General features: G+C 35.8%; 1 protein-coding gene across 8 annotated transcripts in view; it reads right to left on the bottom strand.

Moving 5' to 3' along the window:
• Positions 1-995: 995 nt before the first annotated feature.
• LOC126824577 (uncharacterized) overlaps positions 996-13,983 on the bottom strand; it is a 33,024-nt gene continuing 20,036 nt past the window's right edge. For 6 of the 8 annotated variants that reach the window (XM_050553824.2, XM_050553819.2, XM_050553827.2 and 3 more), the window contains one exon: positions 996-5,654. In XM_050553824.2, coding sequence (XP_050409781.1) covers positions 3,912-5,558 — 1,647 coding nt within the window. In that variant the 5' untranslated portion in view covers positions 5,559-5,654 and the 3' untranslated portion in view covers positions 996-3,911. Of the gene's footprint in view, positions 5,655-7,260; positions 7,374-13,232; positions 13,352-13,983 lie in introns of those variants that run through there. The other 2 variants (XM_050553822.1, XM_050553823.2) reach the window with 2 other exon arrangements.

The raw sequence follows: 13,983 nt of genomic DNA on the forward strand, positions 1-13,983 counted from the left end.
ACATGAATTTAAAAACAAAGTCCGGCATTCTAGCAGCATGATTGACTGGGCTCTCCATGCACAAATATTGATATTCTAGCAAATGATTGTTCCAGATTGTCCAGGGTATCTTCTAATAATGGTGGGGTTATGTATGCAAATTGAACGCCAGTGTGTGGCAAAAAGTGAAAATATATTTATAACATATACTTTTATGTATTATTTATATTGTTCATTTGTATGAGTGACTTGATAATTATAACGGTAACTTACAAAAGTATATAGACATGGTTATCAAGACGGTGTGGGGACCCCGGCTTTAAAAAAATGAAAGCATGACAGCGCTTTAGACCGGGAGTTGGAATGGTCGTGGTTTCGATACCTGGTGTGGGCGTATGTGGCTTGGAGATAGGGATGCCTTCTCAACCTCATGGGTTTACTCCGCTAAGATATTAACCATAAGACAACTTGTCTGCGATATCACACTCACTGGAAGCGGACGTTACACTCTAATAGAGCGCGCTTTGGACATTTGCAGTTTGCATAGTACTAGGATATAGGTTTCTAAAACCTTTTTAAATAATAATATAATTATCCAGTTTTATCCCCAGATAAATGTATCTGAGAATGCCCTCTTCATGATGGAGATCGGTCGTCTATACACTGAATAGATAAAAAAAAAAAGCTTAATGGTCTGTTTATTTTGAGCAATGTGTTGGGGTCTGGGCAATTGAGTCAATTAGTGGCGTGTTTTCGATCCATTCGTGACAAGGAGTAGGATCGCCTGTCTAGCCTCGTGGATTTCCCCCGTGTCCCACAGGTTCGCCCTACTGCTAAAGATCCATGATAGCAAACAAATTATTGAAATAGACAGCACACTGTGTTTTATTAAATCCACTCTGTCAATGTTTTATCCACATCAAATACGTCATTTAAGTGAAATAAAACTAGATTATTATTTTTTGTTTGGTAGGGTGTGTGTAGTGTGTTTGTGGGGGGGGATAAAACAAAAACTGAACATTTTAATATTTTATTGTAAAAATATGTGTAGACAACAGATTATAGATAATATCAAGAAATATGATGGTAGGTCTCCGAATATAGGTAGTACGGTATCTATATTATTATTGGGTTAGTTAATCTGTTAATCCCTTAGATTATCATGTAATTAATACTATTATTATAGGTTACCTTGGGTATATATTTCAAATAAAAATGGTACTAACAAGCAATAATATGTACAACAAGCATTTAATAACTCAATATTCATAATATAAATAGGTCAACACAATCTTTCATGTACATCCCATACCAATTTTTTTAGGTATATTTGCAACATAATCTTTTGTTTAATTTGGTGCGTTCACATGTTTAAGCCATGGATGGTCGCATTTTTCGGATAATAACTAATTTCTCACTGCTTCATTCATGCTAAATGTACTTATTTAGCATGAATTATTTAACATTTAATTGGATTCAGTCGAGTTAAAATGATGCCGATCAAAATATTTTAGCCATATTCAGTTTATAATATTTCTTTGTAAAATTTATACTGAACAGAACTGATCCATTTTTAGACTGGTATTCCTTCTAGATGTCTCAATATTCTATAATTTATATTGACAGTATTACTTCGATCCAAACTCTCGGAGATTCCTCCACCCCACCCTAGCCCCCAATATCCAGAGGGTCCTTCTCTTGTCAGCCTCACAGGCACTACCTCTGGTAAATGGGAACTGACCTTGAAAGATCCAGACGTTCTTCTTGCCCAACGCATGAATTCGACATTCAAATGACATTACTGAGAGACTATTGCGGCCCCAGGCGACAAGCGACCACAATCTGATACTATCTGAGAAAGGTCATAAAATTTTATTTGGCTACAATCCGATGTGTCAAACCGTATTCATTCACCATGACTAAGTATGCAAACTTAAGATTTTAATTAAATATCTCAGTGACTGAGTGAATAAGAACCAATGCGACACGTTCCTAGTTAACCAATGATTCGGTTTACAATATAACTCTTGACTGTACTCCCAGCTCTATAAATGCTAATAATTTAATCGACATGGTTTAATGCATGGATTCCTGGGCCAGTCAGTGCCCAAAAGTAGGGCGTTAAAGCCCATTTCATTTCATTTCACAAATTACTGCCTTTCGAACACATGATCAGTGACCTTGGACATTTGCAGATTAGCATGTCCTGTATTTCGAACACTTACCATCTCGCTGTCTAAGTGTTAATATTTATAACATAATCTACATAAGTAATTATTAATTCTTATATAGTAGTATACACATTATTACACTCATATATTATTCACGATACTACAAATATACTATGTACACCAATAATGTAAACGTTTAGCCTCTTAACATGATTTGGCATATAGACAATATTACGAAGAAAAAGAGCAGTAATATAATCTAAGAGACTTATACAATCTATGTGACTTACACAGTCTTTAATAAATTTATACAAAAGAGAGACAGATTGAATAAAAAAAAGGCATAATATGTTACACGTCAGAAAATTCTTTGTCATAATATGCCTGGCAGCTAATTGCAAAACATAAACTAAAAGTATTTACCTTTAAATATACATAACTGCATTTTAAATTACGTTTCATGTAATTTTCATGTTGTTCTCCATGTTTTAAGTCAGATCACAGGAACGTCTTAACTGATCAATCTGTATGTATTGTTATGGTATACAGGACTGTATATTGCGATGAATGGTGCGATTAGTAATGAGTGTTTTAATCGGACGCTATGGTTGTCTGATAAAAAAAAGAGTTCTTCCAGACAGAACATGGTGATGTTGAAAAGTTATAAACGAAACGAAATTATAGTCTGATCTGAACTTGATTGTTCATGGGTTGGTTTTATATAAACTGGTTTTTCTTTTTCGAAATTCCAAAATGTCATCAAAACAGATCTATCTTCTAAGTATATTTTAATAAGCTATACATAAAATTATATAATATATGTATTAAATAACAGAGAGAGGGTATTCTATTTACCCATAAACTACTTTTATATTCCTTTAATTACATTATGCTGGAGTGTTACATAATGTACAAAAATATGAACATAAATTGTTTTGTCTTAATATAAAGCTTCTTCTGGGATATATTTTCGCCTGAAGCAGTTGTTCATACAACCGACCATTCACATATCCAAGCTGCTTTTTAACCAATTCGTTCTTTACATCGTAAAGTTCAAGTCGTGCACCCTTGACATATTTAACCTTAATCAGCCTAAAAATATATCCTCCAAAATCACGAGGAACACGTAACGATAGACCTGACCCAAGTGACCTTTCGCCGAATTCTACACAGTTCGTTTGTATCAAGATTACTGGTACCTTTACACTGGCCATTAAATACCATTACCCGGAATGCTGGGAACGAATTAATGGCGTCATCATTATTGCGTGTTAGAAATAAGACCTGTCCAATGTAAATATATTCGTATTAGTTTGTTTTTCATCGCACAAATAAGAAGAAGGCTGTATTTGCGTTTACTCGTCCAGATTGGAGTAAAAGATCAGTAGTTGGTTTACATTTGTCCTAATGTCTATATCAACACGCCCATAGCTACTATCAAACACACAAATACGGATATATATACATTGTAAATGTGACGCTTTTTTTCTAGTTCCCTGGAAGGAGTTAAAGGATGTAAATAAATCCAATTTGTTTTGTCACAGAACGAGTTACAAGTTTCTAAACGATTTTATCACCTTCGTAAACAAATTCAAGTATTCGGAAAACCATCTGTATCTCAGAAGCACTAGATAATGGTTACGGCATATGCCGTGTGGTAAAGGTTTTAAAAATCCAAATAGGCATATTCAAAGTTACTACTGAAACTTGTCTAATGAACTGTCCCTTCCAAAAATGTCAGGTGATTGTAAAATGTTAATATCAATATTCATTTGATGTAATTTGGCTTCCATAAACATACGTGCCATCTTGGGGTTTAACGACATACATGCTGTGTGGACGACGACGGCGCATCGTGGGAACACCTTGGATGTAATCGCGTCTAATAAGTATAGGACGTGGGTAAATCTGTTCAATAGGTCGTTCGATCACTGAAGGTACCATGCCATAAGAGGGCGAAACTACCTTGTAGGTGCTAGATTTTCTTCCAACCGTATACGTTTGTGGATTACCTTGGACGATGACGCTCCCGGTACTTTTTCTACTTCTACTGATAGTCGAATCTGGATACGCAACGGTAGCAACGTTGTTGTCTCGCTCCGCTGCGTAAATAACTCCGTCCTCAACATCCAAACCGCCGCTACGCCTTGAAACATTTATTTCGGGCCCCGTTATCGCTTTTGTGTCTCCATTCTTCTTAACAGTATGAACTCTATATTGTTGCTTCTCCAATTCGGATAGGTTTGCATAATCTGCTTGATCGAGATAATTCTCATAATTTTTTGACGACCTGTAAGAATGGGCGACAAGATGTTCAGGTCCATCTACCACAGTCCTCGACCTCGTCTTGGGGGCTGTCTGGACCCCAAAACTTCTTCGATAGTCAGGAACATCCACTTTAACGCTTCCTGGTGATCGAGGCGAACCACCATCGTTATAATCATCAATGTTCTCTATGACAACTATGGGTTCCGTGTAGTTCGGTTTGGTTTCATTATTATAGTTTATAGCATGGCTGACGTTGTTGTTGCCAACGGGCCCTCCTTGGGAAGCTATTCTATAATGTTCTTGAGCACTTATGCCAGTAGATTTTTCCAGAAGGTATTTAACTTCGCGAAGCTCCGTCGATAGTGCATCTATTTCATCTTTCATTGACGAGACGTTAGAAATGACGGACTCCGAGTCGTCCTCTGTTCCAATTGCCTGGATCCCCACATTATGGATTGTTCTACCCCGGTCATACGAGTCCTCCCTGGATACTGGATCGAATGCGTAGGTTGTTTTTGTTCGTCCATTGACTGGAACGTATGGCGTTTGGTCGTAAAGAGTCGGTTTCTTATTGACGCCATTTCTCTTCTCGGTTTTCTTATAGAAAAGCCCGCCATTGATTTGTGGAGCGGTTGTCACAGTGGTGGTGGTGGTGGTCTGATCGGTGCTAAACAATTGTTGAAGTTCTCGTCTTGCGTTGGCATTTGATCGATCTCGAAGTGTCCAATTTCCGTCTTCCTTTTGTCTAAATTCAACGTTTGCCGTGTGGCCTACAGATTTTTTCAAAGCTTTGAAGTTTTGGACAAATGTCCCAACAATTAATTCCGATTTACAACGAAATGCAACGATCATATATTTGTGGTTAGGATCTTTCACAATACACAGTAAGCACTTTGGATGTTTTTGGTTGATTGTCATGAAAAATATATCATGAAGAGGTATATAATCGAAGAGGGTTTTACCCTGAAAAAAATTACTTTTTGTGATTTTTAAACCTTCGGGCAAAAGGTTCAGCTTTACTTTGCGTCCTTTTTCGAGGGAGGTCAGCGTCGCGATCTCTCTGATGATGTTGTCCGTGACTGCATTGTCCTTCCACGTACCGATATAGTAAGCTTTCTGTTCTAAAATCTTTTCAGACATTTTGAATGATGATTATTTTTTAATTGGTAGAGTAGATCAAACATGCAGAATTCTTGCTTTATAGGGCATCAATTCATCGTGACCTTGCACCAAAACCTGAAAAGATAAAAGCAAATCATCTTTATTAGAGTATCCAAACTGTAAAAATTAAATGGCCATCACTCACTGTTTGTATTATTTTCTTAATCTAAACAACCAGCCCGGTGACTTGTGGATGGCTATAGTTCCGAGGTTACGTTCTTTGAAGAATTTTCGGCGTCTGAAATCCAATTCAAAGCGATATATGTGTAATGAAATGAGGCTCAATGTTCCACGTTTCTGCTCCGTCCGGGCTATAATGAAGACGGGCACTTCTACGTGCACGCTAAATTTGAACACAGGGCTCTGGTCTTCGTCCCATCCAAACGACTAGAACATGTACCAGATCCTGTGCCATGCCAAAGAACTTTCTCGGCAACCACCAGGATCGAACCTGGGTCCTCGCGCCTAACCCACTGAGCCTCTGCGGCTCCCCTACCAGAATACGTTAACACTAGTGATTGGTATCGTGCATAGGACCAAGTATACATATATTATAATCAAATATGTATCAAGTATGACGCGTTACCATCTGCATCTCGCCCACGTTCTTTCCAAGTGTGCATTTATATATTGTAAAATACATAGTGATTCTACATTAAAGATTGATATTACCGTCATTATTTATTATGCCATGCTATAAAGTAAACAATGGGCTATGTAAGTAAACAGCATTAATTATAAAGAAGAGTAGGTGGGCTGAGCTAAACAAATATTCTAAACCCATTATGTAATGTATTATTCGTGTATTACTACATTCTATTTATTATTACTATATTTTCAAATTAAACGTTACAGAATTCAGTAGATCAATATAGGTATTACCATTTGAACATTGCCCTTTGATCTCAAAGCATTGTGTATATAGTAAAAGTTTAAAATACGGTGGCTATGAAAGGGAAAATGAATAATTTTAGAACTTTTCAATAATATTATAAGAGTTGTTTCCCTTTATTATATATTAGTACAACTGAGTGAAATTGTGATTAATTGGTGAAATCTACCTCTATATGTCTTATAAGGATTATACAACTAAGTCGTATACATTGAATGATTTGTCTGTTTGTCTGCGATATCACTTTCGTTAAAGCGGACGTTAAATCCGACGAACGAACGAAAATTGGATTTTCTGCCATATCTCCACCGTGAAAGCAGAAATTAAACGTAGCAAGGGACAACGTATAGTTGTTCGGATGGAATGAAAAACCGAGGTCCCGTGCACACATTGGCGTGCACGTGAAAGATTCCGTTAGAAAGTTCGGAATAGATATAAGAGGAGACCGTACCGCCGCTGTCCGGGAAACAGTCATTGAAGTCAGTCGACTTTGGATTCTTTGACTTTAAATACCGCGATTGAGATACTAACAATTCCGTACACTTCATGGACATTCGATTAGTGACAAAAATATTATTCGCATCTACAAAAATATTATTCGCATATTATTTATCTAGAAAGCAATTATTCGCAAATTTTATTTATCTACAAAGCAATTATTCGTATATTATTTTTTTTATAAAAAAATCATTTAAGTATTACCCAATTCTTCTAAAATCTAAAATATGAGGGTAATATTTAAAAAATAAATAAGTTGTTTATACGAATAAAATCATTTAAACCGCTTACCGTTTGTAAAATATTTCAGAAATGTTGAAATAGTCTCCCTGAACAAGGTTCTGTTCTATTCTAACTACTTTTTAAATATACAATCGAGGAGTTGGATAAAAGGGAATATTACCTTTCGCATGTGTATCCAGCCCATAGAAAGGGGTCGGTTACACCTCCACATATTCCCTGTTGTGACCTATTAAGAATATCCTTAACCTTTAAATTCCTTAGGTCTAAAATTAAGCGTTTGAAATATGAGCCATTTGTATATAACATTAAGAGAACACACCCTAAAAGGAGAAGGAGTAAAATAAGTGTATTGTTGTCATCTATATACGTATGAAATTTAATATTATATCGTCATATTAAAGTCATTAATAAACTCCTGTATTAACCTCCTACGTATACACACTAAAACATTGTCATATAATGATATGGGATATATGTGTTAATGGATTCACATGTCTGAGAACTTTCCAAATGGTGTGTTATTACGTGGTGTGTTATTACGTTTATTTCGAACGTTCTGGTAGTTTCACCTGTCAGCGCTACAGGAAGGGGGGGGGGGGTATGACAAGGACCACTGTCTAGTCGTTCGGATGGGACGAACAACCGAGGTCCCATGCTCACATTGGCGTGTACGTAAACGAACTCTTGGAATTCGATATAAGAGTAGGTCGTAGCGCTGCTATCCGGGCAAAATTTGCCTCATAACCTCCCGGCTTGGATTCAGTTTGATTTAAAATAGGCTACCATTTCTGTTCGCTCACAAAAAATGGCAGCGGGCTTATTACATAGCATGCAGCATAGATCGATGATATTTCAATTCAACATATCTAGCTGTAACAAAGAGATTTTTCTTTCGCAATAATTGTAGTTTGCAAGGAATTCATATTTTGGTAAAATGACGCAATGAGACTTTAAGAAAAGATTGTGTTTGGTCTTAAATTGTATATTCATTTTTTATTCTGGCATATTATTGCCTCAATGTACTAGTATACTATATGAAAAATGTCCACCTGCTATTTTGTGGGAGGGTTTTCTATTACCTGATGAATAATAATGATGGTTCAGAGGGAACCGCCCAGGTGTGGTAATAGCCCACGCGTATTGCTATATCTAATACTGCTAGATGTCACTAAGAGACGAGAAGGCTTGGCTTACTTTTTTGGGAACATTTGATACTACTTCACCAACGTTGATTGATTATTTTAAATACTATCGTCCACATTGTTTTCATTGACTTTCATTTAATTTGTGAACCATTAGAGTGTATTACGTACAGTTTTTGTGTTTAACTTGTAGATTTATTCTGGAATATCATTTATGCCTTACCATACACTTTAAATTGAAAAAATACGCTTGATTCAGGGTTTTTAAAATTAAACAAAGTCTGATTATTTGAACTACAGTTACTAATACGAAAAGAATGACGATCATTTATTACTTAAAATTAAATTCATAAAATCTGACACGACAACATAAACATTTTAAATATGCAGCAACCATCGTATGTTTACAGTTCTAAACTAGTTCATCCGTGAACAATAAAATTTACTATCATTTCAAACTACCCATAAAGTAAAACATTTTGACATAAACTATATGATTCCCTTTACGGAGAATTAGCGTTTCCCAAATAATAAGGCCAAATTCCAATGAAAGCTATCTTGACCAGGGTTTTAGATACCCATTCTGGTCAGCAAAGATTATGTTTTGACAGTCCTGTCTTTTATAGTACTCCTGCTTACAACCAGAACAAACTCAACCGTAACGCCATCATTGTAATGGATCTATTGACCGATATATTGGAGCTTATAATATGGTCAGCAGACTCTCCAAAAAGAAGTGCCCACTTTATATAATAACAATATCGAGTTTGTTTTCCTCTCAAAACACAAATATTTCTATTAAATACTCGGGTTCGCTGTGGCTATTCATTCAAAATAATACCTACAGCTTAAATACATAAGTATCTATACATTGTTCAATATATACCTATATACATTCTTGTGGCCCTTTTGACTACCGTGTTTGATTAAGCCCGGTACTCGAGACCTATGGTTTCATTAGTTTATACAAAACACAATAACTTTCTTTATATATAATATAAAATGTTTGATATTAATGAAGTTTGTGGTTACGCCCCAGTGAGGAATTTAAGCCAGTGAAAAGATGATATATAGTAACTGTATTCAATATATTGTAACGACGGGTGTTACATCTGATGAGTCATTATAGACAAATTATCAGGAGAAGAGGGAGAAAGATCTCCACCCAACGTAACAAGGATACAGGGGAAATATTTCAGTATTGCCCGCAATATTCTCTAGGACTAGGGTAGAAATTTAAACCCTATACTCAACTCAAATAGTTAATTCCGGGCCTAAGTCACTACTACTTAGTTTTTGCGTGGGGGAATACTTTAAAGCTCCCGGTAGACATTCCTCTCAACTCACAAATGCTGGGATGACTGACCTGTTAGATCCACAACGCAGCGTTTAAGACCACTCATCTAGCACGAGTCTATTATCTAGCTCACATAGTCCATAAAATTGGCGCCTGCGAGGTGGACAAGGAAGGTGTTGCCTAGTCCTTTGGATGTTACCAAAATCAAGTACACACCCACCCCTTTAGTGCTCTCTTCCGTGCACCTACAAGAACCCTTAATAAATTGGATTCGTGGAAGAGTAGTCAGAAACGCAGCTATCCGAACAAAGTTATATTTTACTATAAGAGTTCCACAAAATATTTGACTTACAAAAAAAAAAGCCTAACCAAACTGTTTCTTATCGAATTTTTATGAATTTTAACAAGACGTTTTGTCATTTTCTACCAAATTCCACACAAAATCCCCAATACCTTGCCATAAATGGAAAAAAATACGAAATAATGTGTTGACGATATAGACGTTAAACATTATACCTTTCCTATCCTATAAATGTCCCTTATTTATATACTTTCTATTTTTGGCACAATTTGTAAAGCGTAAATGTAAACTGAAATTTGATCGTCCAAACCAAACCCTGCATTGGTTAATATAGCCACTATCTCCATGTTAAAATATCGCATAATTTTATATTAAACAATGTAATTATAGGTGTGTATGTTTCAAGCAGCTAGATCTGGTGAATGATTTGGATGGTTATTTGGAGATTTTATTCTTTAGATAAAGTAAATCTTATAATGAAATATTTGTGGAGGTGAACCACATTTCTAGTGAAAATCATCAGTGCAAAACGCAAAAATTAATATCCTATAGGGTAACCCATATTGCGATCTCTTTCACAAATAATATTCTCCAAAAGTAATATCGTGCACAAAGTTACCAATATGTCGAAATTTCCCGAAAATAATATCGTGCACAAAGTTATACCAATATGGCGATATTTTCCAAAAATAATTTCGTGCACAACGAAATATGGACATATTTTCCAAAAGTTATATCGTGCACAATGTAACCAACATGGCGATCGTCCCCAAAGAGTAACACCCGTCTAACAACAAGCGGTTTATAAATATAAGGAGGTTCAAAGTTTGTGTTTAAATGTGTCTTTAAACTGGAAGTAATAAAGAATGAATAGAAGCCTGATCAATAGTAAAAAGAGAACGATTTTGAATAAAACTTGCGTCGGTAGATAACACGACGACACTAAAACAAACAGAAATATAAAGTTGTATTTTTTCACTCGTGTAATTCAGTATATTGTGGTATTATTACATGTTTGCTTGTACCTGAATACAAATACAATAACACACGGTTAACACTGTGTAACTTATAGTGTCAGGTGTGTTATCAAGGAAAATGTAAAACGAGAAATTGTTCTTTAGAGTATTAATAGAATGTTGTTTACATGTAGTTGTAAGCATTGAAAACTTATACTAGGTTCTGACTGTCGTGCTATGCGTTACGGTTGGATTGTCCCTACTGGGTCCACGGTCCATTCGGATACGTTTCGATACGATCAACACGATTTCTACGACTGACCACAATATATGATAAGACTTGACAGGATCACCACCATTACTCCACGATTAAAACAACGATTTAAATCGTAGTCAAGTCGCCATAAAGATAAATAACTAATACACTGTAATGGGAAACTAGTATAAGAAGTTCAACGTGTATGGTACCACCATATGGTGCTGATAATTTAACTATTCTATGTCATAGTATAAGAGTAACACTTGAACCACAACGATTGCAACAAACATCAGAAGATACAGATGTGAACATCGTTTAAATGCATTATAGGTTAATAATGCTCTGATTCGTGTTCTTGGTGATATTCGATGGGCAATTGATAACGGTGACATATCTCTGTTGCTACTTTTAGACCTCTCAGCTGCGTTTGACACATTTGATCAGAAACTGCTCTTAAATCGTCTCGCCCTCGACTTTGGTGTCGAAAGTACAGTTCTCATGGTTCGCTTCTTATTTAACCAACCGACATCAAGCAGTTGTTATCCGTGCATCTCACTCCCCAAACGCTGAATTAACAAGTGGTGTACCACAGGGTTCCGTCCTTGGTCCTAATTTGTTTACTCTGTATACTACACAGTTAGGCAACTTCTTAAGTAACGAACAAGCGAGAACACCATATTTACGCTGACGATACCAAGTTATTATATAATAGTGTTCCACCCACTCAATCTTCTTACAGTCAAACACTTCCTCAACTGGAAGAGTGTTCCCACAAGATCAAGACTTGGATGAACTCAAATATGCCTAAGTTAAACGAAAACAAGACTGAAGCTATAACATTTGGAACAACATCAAAAGTGTCTAATTATAATACCGCCCCATTAAAATTGCTGACTCAAGCATCTATATTTCATCCTCAGTGAGAAATCTGGGAGTGATTCTTGATCCAGCTTTATCTATGAATAAACAGGTTGACGGTGTTTGTTCAAAATGTGTGTTCCATCTCCATCTCACTAGTCCGTTCTCTTGTATGTTCCCGATCTGGATTAATTGCCAGAATTAATAAAACATCAATATATAAACTGCAGCCTTGTACTTACGTCACTTTTCTGGCTTCCAGTGCAAGTGGGGATTGTTTCAAATTGATGCCATTTACATATCAATGCGTGTACTGTGTAATGCCATTTTATCTAAGAGAACTTGTGGTACCTTACATGACATCGAAAAATCTAAGACCAAGTACTAAAACAACCTTGCTGTCCCAAAATATAACCTCAACTATGAACACGACTATATGTGGAATTAGAGCGATATAAATGGACTTATTATTATTTATTTTCATTATGTTAAACAATAAAGCCATCGAGTAATTGTAATCAATTCAGTATTTATTGATACAAATCTAACTCGGCTACGGTATTTACCGTTATCCGCCTTGTATCAAACATTTTTCAATATATTCAATGAAATTATTAAAAAACGAATATTTATTGATGGAAATCTAATTGCACATTTAACGGTATTTACATAAATATGGACGACATTGGGTGGTACATGATTACAAAGTCCCTACGTTGATTCTAGCACTGAATCCGATTTTATCACAAACAAAGCGTAACAACTACAAATAAGTTGAATAATAATGGATGATGACTTCAATTAAATCTTGATAAATCAAATGAAATCAATAACAAATTACTTCAAAGATCAATTAAATTTGAAATCGAGAAAAATATTTTGTAAAATATGGCGGATATAACAATAAATGATGAAGAAAGAAAGGCATGATGAAATTTCAAACACTGCATGAGCAAGGTTGTTTGGGGTTTTTTTTGTTGTTGTTTTTTAGAGACAAATGTCTGGCATTACCAAATTTAACAATGTCGATTAACCTAACACTTTGAACAACTGTGACCATTAATCAAGTGTCCAAAGTGTTATTACAAATACATTACATGTATAACATGTAAAATTCCAACAGTTCGTCCGGGCTGTCGCTGAAATATGACAAACCTGTCTAGATTTACACGTCAAAACAAACTTTACAAATTAGAAAAAAACTTACCAATCAAATCCATATCTCCAGTAAATTTAAATACATCACAACAGAAAACGAAGACATTATTTAACGTGAGCACATAGTCGTGAAAATATCCTTAATAATAAAACCTGCCTTATGCAGTGAAACTATTTAGCATATAAATATATACGTCACCGGTTTCTTTATGTTTTGTATATCTGCATGTGTGTTGCATATAGATGAGTTAGAAGTATAATACACAGACAGGTTAATCTTAACTACCAGCATCATGTCACCTAAACCTATAAATCCACCCTTCACATATAAAGAGAAAGCGCCAAATTTTTAAACTAAAGAAGATATGGGGTTTAACGTCCTACGTTTGTGCACCTTATACTTTGCTAATGTCCACCCACTCTTTTAGTGAATTCCAACTGCAATGTCAAAGGTTTTTTTTTATATGTGCGTCAAAGAGTCAATCTGTATGTCTCGGGGTTTCGTTCTATCCGAAGGATTAGACACCCTCTGTCCTGGGCAGGCCATCCGTACTGCACCATTGACAAGGGAAACCAGACTAAAAATTGACGAGGAACTTTCTCGGCCAACACCGGGGAATACCAACCAGTAAGTTAGCTCCATACTCACTGAGCAACCATGAATCCCTTTTAAACAAAGAGTACAGAACTTCTTGAATAATGGACGAATGGAACTTTGAGGACTGCTAATCGACAATGCCTGCCTTTGATAAGCATTGTCTCTTGTATCCAAGAAGATTCGGGAACATTTTGATGATATT

The sequence above is a fragment of the Patella vulgata genome, chromosome 6, assembly GCF_932274485.2.
Source record: "Patella vulgata chromosome 6, xgPatVulg1.2, whole genome shotgun sequence".
NCBI classification, from domain to species: domain Eukaryota; kingdom Metazoa; phylum Mollusca; class Gastropoda; family Patellidae; genus Patella; species Patella vulgata.